Source organism: Bos taurus, chromosome 22 (assembly GCF_002263795.3).
Source record: "Bos taurus isolate L1 Dominette 01449 registration number 42190680 breed Hereford chromosome 22, ARS-UCD2.0, whole genome shotgun sequence".
Lineage (NCBI taxonomy): Eukaryota > Metazoa > Chordata > Mammalia > Artiodactyla > Bovidae > Bos > Bos taurus.
In genome coordinates this window covers 231,386-243,694 of record NC_037349.1, presented here as the reverse complement: position 1 = coordinate 243,694, position 12,309 = coordinate 231,386, and the positions used below count along the sequence as shown (strand labels likewise).

Below are 12,309 nucleotides of genomic sequence, written 5' to 3'. Positions count from 1 at the left end.
TATGTTTCATCTCTCTGCTCTGTCTGTGTTATTGATGGAAAACATCATCTGGGCTGATAGTTTCAACCCCTGACTGCATCAAAAGCACTGCTAGTCCATTAATCCTTTATGTGCCATTAATAATACTGCCAGGAAAATAACGCCTGGGGAGCTGTTACCATACAGAGTAACATAATGAATTTGCATATTTGGACATAAAGCTCAAAAACCTTATTTTTAACAAGTTCCTAAAGTGATTCTAAAGCTTATCCAAGTTTGGGAGTCATTCATCTGATCCGGTGGTTTCATTTATAGATCTGCCAAGGGTCATGGACTGGGCATGGGTGTACACATTAATAGGTTTGTTTGCTCTGGCTTTCCCTGTCACATTTAGCTACATGCTGCTTAAAAAAGTTATTCTATGCCTGGATAAGAAAAACAATGTCCCTGGTTTTAATTCAGGCAACAATCAGAAAATTAAGTTACTTATATGATGGATTTCTACTAAGGTGTCTCTCCCCATGTGGTTCTTTTGTTTCTGCAACAAGTTTACCAGCTCTTGACTCTCTGGGATGGTATGGCCAGTTAGCCCCTGTGGAAGGCTGAGCTTCTGAAGAGAGACATTAGGCAGCAAGTGGATCCCTACAGGGGAATGAGTGCTTTGAGTCCTGCTCTTCACCCAGGCATGGTCCTGATCCCATCATATAACTTACTGGGAACAAGAAGAAGGCTGATCACCTGCAGTTCCTCCTGTGGTTTCTGTCAGCACCTAACGTAGCATCATAGGCATAGCTTCCTCTTTTAAGGAAAGAATGGAGAGAATCCTAGAGCTCAGCAGGATTTATGTTTATTTGTTTTGTTAATATATTTAACATTTAAAATTTTCTAATTATATGCAGTGCTATCAAAGTGCTGCCCTCGATATGTCAGCAAATTTGGAAAACCCAGCAATGGCCATAGGACTGGAAAAGGTAAATCCTCATCCCAATCCCCAAGAAGGCAATACTAAAGAATGTTCAAGCCACTGGACAATTGCACGCATGTCCCCTGCTAGTAAGGTTATGTTCCAAGTCTTGCATGCTAGACTTCAGCATTACATGAACAGAGAACTTCTAGATGTCCAAACTGGGTTTAGAAAAGGCAGGAACCAGAGATCAAATTGCCAACATTCACTGGATCATAGAGAAAGCAAGGGAGTTTCCAGAAAAACATCTACCTCTGTTTCATTGACTATGCTAACGCGTTTGACTGTGTGGATCATAACAAACTGTGGAAAACTCTTAAAGAGATGGGAATACCAGACCATCTTACCTGTTTCCCGAGAAACCTGTATGTGTCAAGAAGCAACAGATAGAACCAGACATGGAACAACTGACTGGTTGATTGAGAAAGGAGTACGACAAGGCTGTTTATTGTCACCTTGTTTATTTAACTTATACACAGGGCATATCATGTGAAATGCTGGGCTGGATGAATTACAAGCTGGAACCAAGATTGCCGGGAGAAACATGAACAACCTCAGATATGCAGATGATTCCCAATGGCAGAAAGCGAAGAGGAACTAAAGAGCCTCTTGATGAGGGTGAAGGAGGAGAGTGAAAAATTTGGCTTAAAACTCAATGTTAAAACAACTAAGATCATGGCATCTAGCCCCATCACTTCATGGCAAATAGAAGGGGAAAAGGTGGAAGCAGTGACAGATTTCCTCTTCTTGGGCTCTAAAATCTGCAGCCATAAAATTAGAAGACAACTGCTTCTTGGCAGGAAAGCTATGACAAACCTAGACAGTGTGTTAAAAACCAAAAACATCACATTGCTGACAAAGGTCCGTATAGTCAAGGCTGTGGTCTTTCCAGTAGTCATGAACGGTTGTGAGAGCTGGACCATAAAGAAGGCAGAACACTGAAGAATTGATGCTTGAACTGTGGCACTAGAGAAGACTCTTGAGAGTCCCCTGGACTCTCAAGCAAAGAGATCAAGCCAGTCAATCTTATAGGAAATCAACCATGAATACTCATTGGAAGGACTGATGTTGAAGCTGAAGCTCCAGTTCTTTGGCCACCTGATGTGAACAGCCAACACATTGGAAAAGACTCTGATTCTGGGAAAGATTGAGGGCAGGAGGAGAAGAGGGTGACAGAGGATAAGATGGTTGTATGACATCATTGATGCAATGGACATGAACTTGGGCAAACTCCAGGAGATGGTGAGGGACATGGAAGCCCGGTGTGCTGCAGTCCATGGGGTCGCGAAGAGTTGGACATGACTTGGCGACTGAACAAATTATATGCAGTAAATTATATGCAATGAAAATTGGTAAGATGCTGTGGCCAAGAACAGGGATGGTGGAGGAAACCTTTGCAGGTGACATTACTGTTCTGAGCATCTAGTGCTTGTAAGAATTCATACTCTATTGGATGTTATGGCTGAAAATCTGAACAAATAAGTACAGACTTATGATCTCTACCAAATATTTTAATACAGTGAAAATTTAGAACCATACTAGCAGCTTCAAGTTTGGAGAAATGTTATTTAAAAGTGATTGCTATTACTCTGTACCAAGAGTAACTCCCTGTTTCCTTTACAAAATTTCCAGCTTGTTTGTAGACAGAAAAGAACATCAACCAGAAAACCACAGTGAATCAGTGATTGTGTCCACTGTGGAAAGTTCCTGGTAACAGTGTGAGGGAATCCACTGCTGGGCCAGAAGCACAGGAGTATGTTGAAGGGAGCGGGGTATGGCCAGAGAATGAGGCCTGTGTTCCACATCTCAAGTGCATAGCTGCTCACTCTAGCCAATTTTTTACATAAAATCTCCCAATTCTTAAAAGTAGCCCCTGGATATCCCTTTCTTTTTCGTCTCTAATGTCACATGTATCTGGCCACACTTGGGTCTGGGGTGGGTGATGTTACCTTTGTCTTGTTCTCAGGTGGCCTAGGGGTGCCTGCATTTTGCTCTGAAGGAGGCCATCTCCTACCTGCTGAGTTCGGCTCTCCCTCCCCACCTCTAACCTGGATCCTCTGACATGCAGAGTATGTAATTATATCTTCATTTCTCTCCACAGAGGAGAGGAGCAGACTACAAGAAATGCTGTTCCTTTTGGGACTAGAGACATACCAAACACAGAAACTCAGCCTCCAGGACGCCTTACAGATCAGCAGTGACAGCATGAAGAACTGGGCTCCTCAGACTCCCAAAGACTTGCCCTGGAATTTCCTCAGGAAGCTGCAGGCCCTCAATGCTGAAGCCAGGAATACCACCATGGTCCTGGACCTTCCCCTGGACACCAGGCCTGTGGAGAAGGAGAGCCAAATGGAAGAGGAGATCATCTACTGGGACACGGCTGAGGACATCTCAGCAGACATCTATTCCTTCTCCGAGCTGCCAACACCCGACACACCTGTGAATCCCTTGGACCTTCTCTGTGCCCTTCTGCTTTCCTCTGATAGTTTCCTGCAACAGGAAATTGTGTCAAAAATGTCTCTCTGCCAGTTTGCACTCCCTCTCATTTTGCCTGACCCAGAAAACCACTACCACACATTTCTGTTGTGGGCCATGAGGGGGACTGTGCGGACATGGGGGTCACAGCCCCCAAGGGTGATGGGAAGCTTCAGAGAAGACAGCATGGTCCTGTCCCGAGCACCTGCCTTCGCCTTTGTGCGCATGGAGGTCAGCAGCAACTCTAAATCCCAGCTTCTCAACGACGTACTCAGCCCTGGCCACAGGCAGCAGGACTGTTTCTGGCATCGGGATCTGAACTTGGGCACTAACCCTCGGGAGATAGCAGACGGGCTGGTAGAAATTTCCTGGTTTCTTCCCAGTGGCAGGGAGGACTTGGACATTTTCCCAGAGCCCATGGCCTTCCTAAACTTGAGAGGTGACATTGGGTCTCACTGGCTGCAGTTCAAGCTCTTGACAGAAATCTCTTCGGCCATATTCATCTTGACTGACAACATCAGTAAGAAGGAATACAAATTGCTGTCTTCCATGAAGGGGTCAGCCACAAAATACTACTTCATCCTGAGTCCCTACCGTGGGAAACGAAACACAAACCTGAGATTTCTGAACAGGTTAATTCCTGTGCTGAAGATGGACCACTCTCACGTCCTCGTGAAGGTCAGCAGCACAGACAGTGTAGGCTTTGTGCGTAGGGTCCGCGCCATCATCACACATGTGACCCGGTCCCCCTGCAGGAGGGTATCCGTGGAGGACATGGCAAACGCGGCCCGCAAGCTGGGGCTGAAGGTCGATGAGGACTGTGAGGAGTGTCAGCGGGCAAAGGACCGGATGGAGCAGATCACCAGGAAAATCAAGGACTTGGATGCCTACCGCAGGGATGAGCTGAGGCTACAGGGGGAAACTTGGAGAAAGGTGGCCCAGGTGGAGAAGGAGCTCTGCCAGATCCAGTGGGCCAGCGACCCTCCTGAGAAGTACAGGGCTGAGCTGAGGCATCGGTTACTGGAACTTCGAATGCAGCAGAATGACCATGACCCTTCCTGGGGGGTCCAGGAGTTCATCTCGGGCATCAGCAGCCCCTCCCTGGGGGAGAAGCAGTATTTCCTGAAGTGGATGGAGTGGGGACTGGCCCGGGTGGCCCAGCCAAGGCCAAGACCATCTCCAGAGATGATTTTTACCCTGAGACCAAAGCACTGTGGGGCCGTGGACTTCAGTGAGCCATTCTGGCCTGAGCCCCTGGGGGTGGAGCATTTCCTGCGGGAGATGGGACAGTTTTACGAGGCCGAAAGCTGCCTTGTGGAGGCAGGGAAGCTGCCAGCAGGGCAGAGGCGGTTTGCCCACTTCCCAGGCTTGGCCTTGGAGCTGCTGCTGAAGGGGCTTCCTCTGGAGCTGATCGATGGGAACACCCTAAGCCCCGCCTTGCGCTGGGTCACAGGGCTCCTGAAGGAGCTACACGTCCGCCTGGAGAGGAGGTCACGCCTGGTAGTCCTGTCAGCACTTGGCGTGCCAGGCACGGGCAAGTCCACCCTTCTCAATACCATGTTCGGGCTGCGGTTTGTCACAGGAAGGGGCCGTGGTCCTCGAGGGGCCTTCATGCAGCTCATTAAGGTGGCCGAGAGCTTTAGCCAGGACCTGGGCTGTGATCACATCCTGGTAATAGACTCTGGGGGCTTGATAGCTGGAGTCCGGACCGAGGCAGGGGAGAGGTTTGAGCGGGAGGCTTCCCTGGCCACTTTGATTATGGGGCTGAGCAATGTCACTGTGGTCAGTTTAGCTGAAACAAGGAACATTCCACCAGCTATTCTGCATGCATTTCTAAGGCTGGAAAAAACAGGGCACATGCCCAACTATCAGTTTGTACACCAGAACCTTCATGATGTGTCTGCCCTTGGCTCCAAGCCAAGAGATCGGAGGCAGCTTCTGGACCAGCCCAGTGATGTGGGCAGAGCCACAGTGCAAATGGAGAAACAGGGTGACGGGATCCAGACGCTGGCTGACCTGGCCTTTTGGGACCCTGAGAAGCAGCACATTTGGCACATCCCTGGCTTATGGCATGGAGTGCCTCCCATGGCCGCTGTGAACTTGGCGTACAGTGAAGCCATTTTTGAACTGAAGAGATGCCTGCTAGAAAACATCAGGAATGGCCTGTCCAACCAAAATAAAAACATTCAGCAGCTCATTGAGCTAGTAAGACGGCTGTGAGTCATCAAAAGAAAAGATCAGCTGCCAGAGGCCTCCTCTGGGCAACCTGTTCTGATGGGCCTGTCCACGTGGGGCTGTGCCCAGCTTCTGAGAGGGGAGAAAAGTGAAAATGGGGCTGGGTCTGGAGTTGCCTACACAGTGTTAGGAAAGGAAGTTACCTCACAGACCAGCTCAGAGATGCTTTCAGGAGTATAACAACCTGGGGCAGGAGCTGTTGACACAAGCAGTAAAGTGTTCTTTGTCTCTGAACTTTGCAGCCCCTGGTGGTTTGCCTTTTGTACAGCTACTCTCTGTCATTAGCCTCTGAAGCAGAGAGTGGCTCCTGAAAACTGCAGCCCAGGCAGACAGTAATCAGGATAGGGCTGGGAAGGTGCCCTGAGGAAGCAGGTAGGCCTTCCCAACTAGCAAACTTCAGCGTCAGCATGGGTGACCCAGTCCTGCCCACTGAGGGAGTGCCTGCTGTGTGCACGCGATGTATGGACTGCCCGTGCCCCAGGAGGGCTCCTGCTGGTTCTGTTGCACCCACAGCACTTTGTTTACACCTCCGCCACAACACTCAACATGTGCAGTGTCTTACCTGTGCATATGTTTGCCTCTTGCCTAGACCTGTGAGCTCCTTGAGAGTACATGACCCACATCTGTACCCCCAGAGCCTGACACACTGTAGGCACTTAATAAATGTGTGTTGAATGAATGAAATTAGTGAATGCACAAATGGTAAGTAATGGGCAGGTTCCTCTCTGTGCCTTGATTTTTCTTTTTCTTCAAAGAGGATCACAGTGTCGTCTTAGAGGGTTGCTTACTAGAACATCTGAAATAGTGGACACCTGGGAGAGCATCTTTAAAAATGCCATCATGTCCCCTTTCTTTAAGCAGAGATCCAGTCTTCAGGGTATTAATAGAAAACTGAACTAAATATCTTCACGGGAACTCTGTGATGGTGATGATAGCTCCATCATTACCCATTTTAGGAAAGGAGGCCTGGAGCAGTTCAGCAGCTCATCCAGCCTGCAAACCTGCATCAGGGGTGAGGAGCTGATGAGGAAGCGGGTGCCCTCTGCCCTGCACCTCTGCTTGTGACCACTTATTGTCCCCAGACTTCCACAGCTTCCAGGCTGAACCCGAGCCTGGCCCCTTGGGTGTCCCCAGTTTCATGCCTCCAGGGCAAGACCCCTGACATCATCCATGGCCCACTTGACACCATGAGCCAGAACATGGAGTTTTTCCTCTGGTGAGTCTCCAGCTGGAATCTGTCTGTGCTGGAACAGCTTGAATCAATGTTTAAAGGAACTGATTGGTTTTCATCCATCATAAAGAGATTTCCAGTGCTTGAATTTGGGACCCAGGAATGTCCTGGGTGAAATTCCTATAAGTGCTAGAGAGGCAACTGGGTAGTTTTCATGACTCTAAGAGGGAAAAAGGAAGGACAGGTTTTGGTATTTCCAGGTAAACCAACATCTTACTATTTGTGTATATAATGATCTAGGAAGAAATGAATTTTTAGTGCCTGAGCACTAGAAACTCTTTTGAGTTTCAGAAGTGATATGTGAAAGTCATGTCCAACTCTTTGTGACCCCACCTACTGTAGAGTTCATGTAATTCTCCAGGCCAGAATACTGGAGTGGGTAGCCTATCCCTTCTCCAGGGTATCTTCCCAATCCAGGAATTGAACCCTAGTCTCCCATATTGCAGGTGGATTCTTTACCATCTGAGCCACAAGAGAAGCCCTCAGAAGTGATAAGGTTTTCCTAAATTTGTTAGCAAAAGACTAGGTTCCCCGAGTTCCAGCACTTCTTCCAACCTCTGTTTCACATATCCAGAGCCAGGCTCCCAGAGCACAGGGACCACATTCTGAACATCAGGGGCAGCAGGCGGAACATCCTGGGGCTCTGGAACGGGGGCTGAGGAGCCTGCCATTAAAGAAAGGGTTCCAGTCTGGAGGGCTCCCTTTCCAAGTCTGGTAGAAGGAGTTCAGGGAACAGACAAGTTCCTGGTCCCCACCTGGAGGCCTCATTTTCCTGAAATCGCAAATTACAGAGGGGAGGAGGCCCTAGGCCCAAGCAAGAGACTTCCAGAACTAGTGACACAGCTAGGGTTGGGGTCTGTGGCTCAGACAGGTGACCCTGGTCCTGGAGCTCAGAACACTAAGCATCAGCCTACTGTAGCCATTCATGGGTACACCACAGTCAGAAGGCCTCCCTGCATCAGACCTGAAGACATCTTTAGGGTCTGAGAGGTCATGGGACTTGCTGTAGGGCTACTGGGCAGTAATGTCTTTAGAGCCCAGCTTTGTAATGTGAGAGTGTCTCAGAAGAATGGGTGGGTGGACAGCTCACAGGGTATCAGGTGCTTTGATGAAAACATAAACCATGTCAATGATCTTGGAGTAAATGGGCCTATGAGTCTTAAGATTGGGCACAGAACGCCTGCCCCATTCTCTGGAGACAGAAAGTAGGATGTGGAACTCAAGGTCTGGTTTTGAACTTGGCCTTGCTTCCTGCTAATTACATGGCCCTTGAACAGAGTCATTCAACGTCTCTAAGCCTTAGGTCACTCCTAGCACCTCCTCTGTGGTGAGTGCACAAAAGCTGGTTTTGGAGGAGCCAGTCTGTGTGCACAAACAAGTAAGGCACCTGAAGATGTGTCTACACCAGTCTGCATGCCCATGAGACTTACGCAAAGGAAGCTGCCGGCCTTCTCCATCAAATTCATTTTAACAGGCCAAAAAGGATTTATCTTGTAATTGATTAGTGATATCTTAATTTACAGCCTTTTCTCCTTCTAATTAGTGATGTCTTCTAAACGATGTGATCTTAGATTTACTGAAACATATTGTCTAGCAGGGCTACTGTTGAGAAATCTGTGCCAGTGTAAACCTGATCTGGTAGCTCTCCCCAGCTCCTCAGATGTGAATTAGCCCAAGAGAAATCCTTTCTTTCTGAGTCAGTAGTGAAAAAATGATTTTTGCTACAAACCTATCCTGAGTTCCTAAAATTTCAACAAAATTATATCAGAATGCAGCCTTACAAGCACTGTAAGTCAGAGCCGCAAAAGAGAGCTCCACGGTGGTCTTGCTCCGGCTTCTGTGACTTTCCAGCCCCCATCCACAGCACCCACACTTGGGCTCCATGGCTGCATCTACGCTGTCTGTCTGGGGCCTCCGTCCACCTCTCCTTGGTCCTGGCTGACCCTTCTTTAGGATGGCTTTGACGGCAGCCCCACCTCCACTCTACCACCTAAGGGGGTCATGGTCCTCGTCTAAGCCCCTTTTACTTGTCTCCTTCTCTGCCCTCCCCATCAGAAGAAAGGATATCAAGCCTATTTTTTTGTGTCCAGGTCTAGCACAGTAGCTAAGGACCAGGGAGTGACGTCTCAATGCCTTTCATACATGAGGCCCACTCCTATCCATCTACTTCAAGGCGTCCTGAAGTAGGATTGTTTTAGCTTAGGCTACCAGTGTAGCAAAGGGTGTTTCTAATTGGTTCCACCATCAGAGACTGGACTTCCTCAGGATGGCAATGCTGGTCAGTAATGATAGTTTTGGATGTAACCCCTCTTCTTGTGCCTCAACAGAAGGAGAGTTGAGAGGTAGGAGTAGAGGCTCATGGGGAAACATGGGATTAGGGCCCCTTCAGCTTCCTATGCAAGAGAGAAGACAATTCAAGACTCTGCTTTAATTTGGTTTCAGTGGTTGTTTGGCATAATTCACAGAAGAGAGGTCGTGAGAACCTCTGGGATTCTCTTGGTGAATGGGTTGGTTATTAGCAGAAAATGAATTACCAACAGTGACACAAAAACCATAGGGTTACAAAATTTAAAGTATCAGCAGTTCTGAATTAGAACAAGTCCATCTTGTGAGGAGAATCAACATGAGTGGAGCTGTCTCCATGACCCCACAGCCAACAGGATTGCAGACGTCTCTGCCTAAGACACCTCTCCCAGAGGGTGCATTCTTGTGAGTTCTAGGAAACAAACACTGTTCTAGGCTGTGCTGTGCTATGCAGAGTCTCTTTCTCACACAGTGCCACCCCACAGCCTAGCCACTGCTCTATCCTTTGATACAAGTCAGCCTTTGGGCTACACTGGACCCACCGAACAGACCATCTTCAAAAAAAAGTCCAGACCACACAGCAGCCCCCTCCTTTTTCTAGTCCCCTCAGAATAAGAGCTGTGATGGTCTCACAAGACTGGTGGTAGGAAAGGGTTGTAAGAAGCATCTAATGTCCCTCTCCTGCAAAGGGGTCTCAGGTTCCGAGGGTCTTTCACATAAACCTGGAGTTGAGGATGCTGTTTCTCAACCTGGGCTGTAAATTGGGATCATCTAAGGAATGCTGCCACTCCTCTGCCCAGTACTGTCCTTGTGGTATGGGGTCCAGTGGGCTCTAATATGCAGTCAGGGTGGAGAATCGCTGCTCTGAGAGTAAATAGGGGAATCTGGATCCTCCTGGCTACCATGAGGAGAGCAAAGGCGCTCACCTGTGAGAATAAACAGCCGGACACCCTTGTCTCCCCAGGGTTCTGGTCTGGACTCCCAGCAAGGGAGTCCCCCAGGGCCAATCCTGAGCACTCTGTGCCCAACCACAGACACATGGGCCATTCGTCCATTCTCTATGGTTCTGAACACTCACCCCCACTCAGTGATGCAGTGGAACCCCAGATACGGAATGAGCACATGCTTTGGAACAAGAAGTCCGCTACCCTTTGCTAGTTCTGTAACCTCAGAGGAGTCTCTGAGCTTCCATCTTCTGATCTGCAAAACCTGGACAATACTGCCTCCTTTCTAGGATTGATGGGAGAAGCAAAGTACATAAAAACACCGTTAGTGTTTTGTTAAATGGAAATTACAGAAAAATAAATATCCTACTAAATTATTTCTCTTGGTGATCTAAAACAATGTAAGTTCATGCTAATGTATTAAAATGTACCTTTAAGTTGTTTAAATCATGCAAACACATTTATGTGATCCCCCCTCCTCCCCCACCCCCTTTCAAGGAACCAGCTGAATCCCTTTTTGCAACAAGGCATAGTATAAAATAAAGATAATAAACAAAAGGTAGCAAATGGTCTGGATCAGTTTGGAATTCCTGGGAGACTCTCAGGCATAAGGAACAGTGGCAAAACTTGAACCCCAAGCACAATAGCTCCTGCTCGGCTGGACAGCACTGCCTTCTGCTGTGAAGTCCAGGCCATTGTCACCTTGATGGAAAACCAGGCCTTTCCTTGGGTGAAGGTGGTATTTCAGTGAATTCTCATGAACCCTCAATGGCTGGTTCATTTCTCTAAGAGGATAATAGATACCAGGGACTTTATTATTTAAACAACAACAACAATAACAACAAAATATTTATTAGCTGCTCACTCCGTCAGGCATTTTACAATGTGAATTTCACAACAACCATCATTGTCCTCATTTTATAGATAAGAGAAACTGAGACTCAGGAAGGTCAAGTCACTTGCCAAAATTTACAAGCCAGGAAGTTGTAGTTCTACCTGATCTATATCTACCAGATCCCACGTGCCTCACCACTTTGGAGATTTAAAAATGCTTCTCTTGTGGCTCAGCTGGTAAATAATCCACCTGCAATGCTGGAGACACAGTTTAATCCCTGGGTTGGGAAGGTCCCCTGGAGAAGGGAAAGTCTACCCACTCCAGTATTATGGCCTGGAGAGTTCCATGGACTGCAGTTCATGGGGTTGCAGAGAGTCAGACATGATTGAGCAACTTTCACTTTTCAAAAATTTACCAAAATATAAATTACCAAACTTTATGGAAACTTTTAAAAGAAAAAAATACTATCAGCTTAAAAAAGTCCTTCAGTTAAAGTTGAAATTTCTTATATTTGAAAAATATTGTGATTGAAGAACATCTCAGTCCTATTCTGTCCCCTTATTCAATATGCAGAACAGCTGGAGGCCACAGTTAAACATTTTAGAAATAAAATGTTCCTAGTAAAGTGGGCTTGAAAGACGTTGTCCCTTTTTGGAGAAGCCAGCTCCCAATGGTCAGAGGAAACGTGATCATGGAAAATGGACTGCACTGAAGCCAAGAGTCCCCTCCAAACCTCCCCGTGTCGTCTGAGGCAGCTCACCGTTTGCCTTTGCCTCTGTTTCCCTTCCACACACATGATAATCTAGTCCTCCCTCCCATGGGAAAGCACAGCAGTTTTAAGCAGCATTAGGTGAATGATTTAAGTCAAAATGGTCAAACGGTAGCAACTTCACATGATTCACCCTAACAGTACCAATAACAGCACTATGAGGTGGTATTATTAACAAAACCAATTATATGGATTATGGAACTGAGGCTCAGTTGTACAAAAATTGTTATATCTGAATCCAGAGTCTGTGTTTTTTCCATTACTATGTTGAATTCTGAACTAAGATATCCAGTGTTGATATTTTCCCCTCTGACAATTTCTGGATATAATTACAATGGCAATGCTTTGGCAATGCTGAGTAGACCAGGTTCTATAATATCTTCAAGAATTTTCTGACCATCAGTCCTTTCTCCTTTAAAACTTCCCTTCCTCAAGGACCAGATCCTAGGGTATGGTCAGATGTGAAAACCTACCCTCTGCATAACGCATCCTTGAAGACTTGGATGATTTTTAAGTTTAAGTTACAGCTAATTGAAAACTTACCCTCTGCATAACCCATCCTTGAAGACTTGG

The 12,309-nt window shown here is 47.1% G+C and overlaps 1 protein-coding gene across 4 annotated transcripts in view; it reads left to right on the top strand.

Moving 5' to 3' along the window:
* Nucleotides 1–8,580, top strand: part of URGCP (upregulator of cell proliferation) — a 33,117-nt gene extending 24,537 nt beyond the window's left edge. For 2 of the 4 annotated variants that reach the window (XM_059879492.1, XM_059879493.1), the window contains one exon: nucleotides 3,045–8,580. In XM_059879492.1, the coding sequence (XP_059735475.1) occupies nucleotides 3,045–5,638 (2,594 nt within the window). In that variant the 3' untranslated portion in view covers nucleotides 5,639–8,580. 4 annotated transcript variants of the gene reach the window in all.
* The last annotated feature ends 3,729 nt before the right edge of the window (nucleotides 8,581–12,309 follow it).